At 34.7% G+C, this 7,790-nt stretch overlaps 1 protein-coding gene across 1 annotated transcript in view; it reads left to right on the top strand.

Annotated features, from left to right (window-relative positions):
• Positions 1 to 1,054, top strand: part of LOC106876345 (uncharacterized) — a 21,523-nt gene extending 20,469 nt beyond the window's left edge. The window contains exon 15 of the mRNA XM_014924846.3: positions 592 to 1,054. Coding sequence (XP_014780332.2) covers positions 592 to 674 — 83 coding nt within the window. The 3' untranslated portion in view covers positions 675 to 1,054. The remainder of the gene's footprint in view (positions 1 to 591) is intronic.
• Positions 1,055 to 7,790: the final 6,736 nt, after the last annotated feature.

Raw genomic sequence — 7,790 nt, 5'->3', positions numbered from 1 at the left:
CGTTTTTCATTCTTATTTACTTCTACATTTTGTCATCTATTCCTATGTCATATTCCAAAAGTGTAAGGTATTCTTGATTTTAAATTTTGACTGAACTTCTCATAAAATACTTTTCGACATTTTGTTTACACTTAAATACAAAATTGTTTAACAAATTCCTCGACATGTACAAGCAATGATAAATGTAAAAATCAATACATTTGATCAAATGAATTATGTTATAATGTTTGTACATTATGTTGTCTAATATTCTCTTCCTACAAAGTTAAGAAATGAAATCTTTTCTCATAATATACGTACAACAAATTGAAGTACACATTGTTAAATCTCTCGTTCCTATATGTTGTATTACTCAGGATATAAAGACAAATCCAACCTGTGTATTTGGTTACAACATTAAACTCGGGAGTTGTCATTTAATTGTATAAATATCATTATTTCAGTAACGATAATTTCATTTTCAGTTACTTTCACTTCAACAATTTTGCATGAATTATGTGATAAATGAGTAAGCGAGGCTCACTTTTGTTTTAAAATACGCATTTCTATAATTATTTACATTCAATTTTACTCTTCCTTTGTATTTTTCAGGTGCGAGAGCGAAAATGTCCCCCACGTTCTCATTTACAGCAGTTGTTATCTACACTTTTTTTCTTGCATGTACATTTTATTAAATATTGAATTTTTTAAATTCTAATCAGAATTTAATTTATTTAATATTTTAAATAACATTTCTCTTTTCTCTATATATGTAATCTCTATATATCAAATTAAATATAAACCTTTGATTGTATAAATAAATTAGGTAACTTTAAGATAACATCACCCTCACATTACATTATTTACATCGGTCACATTTGACGGATATTTGTACTCATCTTGTTTGTTGTTAACACAACGTTTCAACTGAATAACGTTAATAATGTAAATCATATACATTATTAAAGCATGAGTTTTAATTCTTACACTTTTTTAAAGTATAATTTTTACATGTTGCTACCGTCATTTTTGTTAAGGCATCAAGCAATAAAAGACCATTCCAATTGAAAGTATACTTACACGTTTTGAAATCGTGTCATTTGTTACTATATTTACGACAGCGTATGCAATTATGTCAGCGTCAATACTGTGGCATCATGCTTTGTAAACTGCTTCAAATTTAAGAGCCAAATATGTCTTTCGGGAAAGATACGAGAATAGCAACAAAAAATTTGAAGTCAGGATATTCATAATACTTTGTCAAAAGATTTACAATAAGAAAGAAATATTCTAATATGTAATATTACTAATTTAAATATGAATATAGAAAAACTAAGATTTTAAATATTCAATCAGCTTCTCTAACGTAACGAAAAGTCGAAGAGAACGATAATACTCCAGATAGAATGTCCCGAAGATAGAAGATCGCTTTTTTATTTGGAAATATACGGAATAGTAGATGGCAAACCGAAAAAACAAAAACAAAAGAGAAAAAGGAATATAGTATACACTTGGTAAATAAATCTAAGCTCTAATCATAAGGAAATATGGGAGGAAAACTGAAAACAAAAACGTTCTCGAAATTCTTGTATTGAATTAGAAGAGCTCGCCACTCACCACCTAATAATGAAAAAATTAATATCATTGGGATGCAGGTAAAATCCAAATCGTATTAAAGCTTGTGAAGGTGATACGCATTTGCAAATATCACGATCGATGTGGTAGAATCGTTGTTGAACATTTTCCTTTAAGAATTAGATTATTTAGAATAGGAAAATAACATCTCCGAATTATTTTACTGTCACAGATGAAAACTTTAATGGCTATATATCTACAATATATCTACAATAAAGACTTCGGATTTAGGTTGAACACCAGCATTGTCAATGGAATGTGTTTAGTCTATACCATAAAACACAGAATTTCACTGATATTCATTTTAACGACCTCGAACAGATGAAAAGTAAAGATGAAATCGGTGGAACTTGAAATCAGAATGTAATGAGCCGCTGGAACAAATATCGCACGGCATTAATTTGACAATCTAAAGATTCGAGCAGCTCACTTCACATATGCCTACATTTCATATTATGGAATGCTCCCAGACTGGAATAATGTATAGTTTATATCGTAGCTGCAAAAGTATAATGTTTCAATACGGAGATATTCTTTCCTACCCTATGATCTAGGCCCAAAATTTTGGGTGAGAGGGCCAGTCGATTAGATCGACTCCAGTACGCAACTGGTACTTAATTTATCGAATCCGAAAGGATGAAAGGCAAAGTCAACAAAAACATGGAATGAATCTATGCATACAAACGGTGACTACGTAGTTGGAACGATCATAATATACGTAACTTAAATAATATTAAAATATAAGACGATAACCAGAAAAATCCGTTCGGCGTCAATTTCTACGGCCTTTTTCAAAGGACATCGCCAAATTTCAATTATGTATCATATTTCAAATTTGGCGATGACCTTTGAATCGGCCATAAAAATTGACTCTGAATGGACATTTTTCTGGCTATCGTCTTATATTTTACAAATTTGATTTTTAAAATTTTTATCGTTTTCAACACCTAAGTCGCCGTTTATATGCATAGATTTATGCCCTGTTGTTTTCCTCAAACGATTTCATCTATATTGCTTTTGCAGGTTCTATTATCTTTTGTATATGTATATAAATGTACATTTTTTTATGCTTTTAGGATCTATATGTTCAATGCGCTTGTGTTTTAGTATATATTTATGTTCCATAATTTGATGATATATAGATGTTAAAAAGTTGTTTAACCAACAAGAACGTTTGTTAGTTATCCCTTTGTGTGTGTATATATATATATATATATATATATATATATATATATACAGAGAGAGAGAGAGAGAGAGAGAGAGAGAGAGAGAGAGAGAGAGAGAGAGAGAGAGAGAGAGAGAGTGCAGTGAATATATTGTCGTCTAAATTTCGCAAAAGTAAAAATAACACTGACAACTCATTTTAACACGTATATTTACCAGTATTACATCAAATTGTCTTGAAATGCTAAATAGTAAATTTATTTAATAAAATGACAATTGGGTTCAATACAGACGACTTCGGAATTTTCTTGTTTAAGTTGATGTTACAAGTTTTGTTGGTCTTTCACCCGTCTGCGCCCTGGGCTTAGTTAGGTGGCTAGATGTTAGGAATGTTATGGTCACAGAAGTTATCTGACAGCCATCACTGAGTTCTCCTGCTTGTGTGGTATGGTTCTGTTGCCAGACATAGGGTGTTGGTGTGTTTACAACCACGTAATTTACCAGTTCGTCAAAAGAGGGAAGTCGGTGATAAGAGTAAAAATATTAACAGAATATTACCCGGAGAAGACAATTGTGGTAGACAAGGAGAAGTGCAATAACTACAATAAGGAATGGTACAATAACAGGATAGACCTAATGGGTGTAAGAGTGTAATTTGACGACTTGCCACTAATCAGTAGTTACTGCCATATATAAGTAAATGTTTAAAATTTTAAGACTATAACACAAGATGCTAAAAGAAAAAAAAACGAAAAAAAGATAAAAAACAATGATAAAAATACCGTGTTAAAACATTCAGATGGAACTACTTCAGAGTGGGTTTCAATGCAGCCATTTCATTACCATTAATTTAATCGCCATCCGTTCGTTTGCTGTTTTTGTCCCCACGGTGGTGTTCCGCCTGTCCTTGTGCTTTCCCCTCTGTGTCATGGCCTGTGTGACAAATAAAAAAAGAGTACATTATTTACATTTGACGGATATTTGTTCTCATTTTGTTTGTTGCTAACACAACGTTTCTGCTGTTATGCCCCCAACCTTCATCAGGTGTCTTGGGGAAAAAACGAACTTAGCACCTGAGCAACTCTGGACCCCTATAACAACTGAAGAGGTCACCCAGACACTGCAAAGACTAAGCAACTGGAAGGCACCTGGGCACGACAAGATCCCCAACTTCTGGTTAAAACACTTGACCGGAATGCATAAAAAGCTGGCAGAAAGCTTTAACAACATATTAGCAGAGCCAGAGACAATGCCTGAATGGCTCACGAAAGGGAAAACCATCTTAATTCCCAAATCCACTGAAACGGAGAAACCACAAAACTATAGAGCTATAACCTGTCTCCCTACGATCTACAAAGCCTTTACTGCAATAATATCGCAGAGATTGTGTAAACACCTGGAGAATAACAACCTGCTTCCAGAAGAACAGAAAGGATGCTGCAAGGGCTCATACGGCTGTAAAGATCAATTAATGATCAATAAAGCCATAACTGAAGACAGCCGCAGAAAGAAGAAAGGCCTCGGTATGGCCTGGGTGGACTACCAAAAGGCTTTCGACAGTGTTCCCCACACGTGGATTCTGGAAACACTAGCCATAAACAAGGTGGCACCAATTATTATAAAATACATAAGGCACTCAATAAACAAATGGTAGACAGTGCTACAGCTCCAAACAAAGGAGGGACTTGTGAAAACGAAAGTCATCCCCATTAGAGGAGGAATATTCCACGGACACATGCTCTCTCCACTCCTGTTCTGCCAACTGGAAGCTATGCCAACACTATGGAATAACAACAGAAAAAAGATGGTATAAACACACGCCAGAAAAGGTCACAGAAAACGAGAAAGCAACCATACTCTTGGATATGCCAATACACACAGATAGAGAAATTAAGGAAAATAGACCAGATATAGTCGTCAAAGATCATGAAGAAAAAAATGCTTTTTAATTGATGTATCAATACCAGCAGATGAAAACGTTTCCCTAAAAGAAATGGAAAAACTTTCAAAATACAAAGACCTGGAAATAGAGGTAACTCGAATGTGGAATCTAAAAATAGAAACAATTCCTATCATAGTAGGTGACTTAGGTATAATAAAAAATATTCAGACAAATACATAACAAAAACACCAGGACTTACAAATATATATAACATACAGAAAATTGCACTACTTGGCACTGCACACATCCTACGCAAAACACTTTCAATACAGTAAACATAAGAGCATCACAGCGAACCACAGCACATACTAAGGCGCACAGTGCTGCGCTCGGTAGTGAAGCGAAAGCACGTTATAAAAATAAAACTACTGAACAATAATAATAATAATAATAATAATAATAACAGATAGAGAAATTAAGGCAAATAGACCAGATATAGTCGTCAAAGATCATGAAGAAAAAAATGCTTTCTAATTGATGTATCAATACCAGCAGATGACAACGTTTCCCTAAAAGAATTGGAAAAAACTTTCAAAATACAAAGACCTGGAAATAGAGGTAACTCGAATGTGGAATCTAAAAACAGAAACAATTCCTATCATAGTAGGTGCCTTAGGTATAATAAAAAAATATTCAGGCAAATACATAACAAAAACACCAGGACTTACAAATATATATAACATACAGAAAATTGCACTACTGGGCACTGCACACATCCTACGCAAACGTCTTTCAATACAGTAACCATAAGAACATCAGAGCAAATCACAGCACATACCCAAGGCACACAGAGCTGCGCTCGGTAGTGAAGCGAAAGCACGTTATAAAAATAAAAATACTAAACAATAATAATAATAATAATAATAATAATAATAATAATAATAATAATAACTAATGTGAACCTTGACCAGCAAAATGTCACTAATGTGAACCTTGACCAGCAAAATGTCATAAAAGAGTTAGAACCAGCGGAGAGCTACAAATACCTAGGGGTAATTGAAGGGGACAATATCAAGCACTCAGTGATGAGGGAAAGGATCAGAAGAGAATGTTATCGCAGGGTGAGAGCAATACTGAAGACAGAGCTGAACGCGAGAAACAGGATCGAAGCGATCAATGCTCTAGCCATACCAGTCGTGACTTACAGTTTCAATATCGTTAACTGGTCAATTACTGAAATATGTAATGTTGACAGAAAAATACGAAAACTGTTGACAATGCATAGAATGCACCACCCTAAGGCAGATATAGAACGTCTTTATCTGCCAAGAAAAGAGGGAGATCGAGGACTACTACAGCTGGCATTATCAATGAAGGTAGCCACAATTGGCCTAGACACCTATATGAAAAACTCTGAGGACTGGATGCTAAAACTTGTCTTAAAATATGAAAGCAAGAAAGCATCTTACTCAGTAACAAAACAGGCAAAGGAATATCTAAGTGAATTCCAATTGCAACAAATTCAAGAATTAGACGAACTAGAAACACCTACAGAAAAAGCTAAGCGCTTGAAAACCCGTGCTAAAATTGCTGCCTTAGCTATTATGACTGAAAAATGGCATGGAAAACCTCTCAATGGCAAATACCCAAAGAGAGCGAATAATGCAGATATTGACAAAGCCCTTACCCACCAATGGTTAATGGCCTCTGGCTTGAAATCAGAAACAGAGAGGTTTATCATAGCAGTCCAAGATCAATGCCTACCTACAAAGAACTACCAGGCCAACATATTAAAGAACGGCAGCTCCCCGTATATGCCAACATCAAAATGAGACCATCGATCATGGTGTCTCCATGTGCAGTCTGCTTGCGCCTACAGAGTATCTCAACAGCCATGATAGAGCTGCACAATATATTCACTGGGTAATATGCAAAAACCTGGATTTGCCCCATGATAAAAACTGGTGGGAACACAAACCACCCCCAGTACTTGAAAATGATCACATTGCACTCCTCTGGAACTTCACCATTCAAACTAACAGAAATATAGACACAAATAGGCCAGACATCATACTGAAAGACTTCAGACAAAAATCATGCCTCCTCATTGGTATGACTGTCCCAATCGATATAAACGTATCTGTCAAGACCTACCAAAAACTGAGCAAATATAAAGATCTTGAAATAGAAATTACCAAAATGTGGAATCTGAAGACGAAAACAATACCTATTGTCATAGGTGCCCTGGGAATGACAGCGAAACGGGCTGATTACTACCTAGCTCAGATACCAGGAAACCCCAAAATGGGTGAAGTTCAAAAGATAGTGCTCATGGGAACTGCCCATATCCTACGTAAAATGCTGTCTATGTGATCTCAAATTTTAAAACAAACACATAATTTTCTTATGGTTTTTTAAACATTCACTTGAACAAAACTGTACAAATCCAAGTATATGGTACCCTAGGCATAACACCTACATGAACTAACTTGTTGTCTCTTGAGGTCTCTGAGTGAGACTTAGATCCAACTTGTACAAATGCAAAACAAAAGTCAAACATAAAATAATAATAATAATAATAATAATGGATGTGCTACACCGGGCTCCCTATACAAAAACATATCTAATCCAATAACATCGATGGAATTAGGCAACAGAACCGGTGGAAGATTTGAAGGAAGCGGTCTTTTAACGAAGATAATTTTTTTAAGAATATTTTTTATTCTTAAAAAATGAAATTTCACTGCAATACAAAGCACAGGTCCTCCTATGCACGATGTCTCAGTGAAACACGTGCGATCACACACGCAAAATCAACACCGGAAAGTTTACAAACTATATAAAAAAGAAATGGAACAAAATAGTAAGTACATATATTGAATAATTACGCATACACTCGAACGTGTACACAATGATATATACGTTTTGATACCCATAGAACTACACATGCATCTTAATGTTTACACAACTACGTGAAAATCACAGGACACACTCACGCATACCAAAACACATATCACAAACGAAGCAAAACCAAAACTTTTTTTTTTCTTCTTTATTTATTTTCATTTTGTGAACAAACACAGACAGTGAACCATTCATAAGTTTAAAACGCCACACACACACACACACA

The sequence above is a fragment of the Octopus bimaculoides genome, chromosome 1, assembly GCF_046866305.1.
Source record: "Octopus bimaculoides isolate indiv1 chromosome 1, ASM4686630v1, whole genome shotgun sequence".
Classification (NCBI taxonomy): domain Eukaryota; kingdom Metazoa; phylum Mollusca; class Cephalopoda; order Octopoda; family Octopodidae; genus Octopus; species Octopus bimaculoides.
This window is presented reverse-complemented; position numbering and strand designations above follow the sequence as displayed.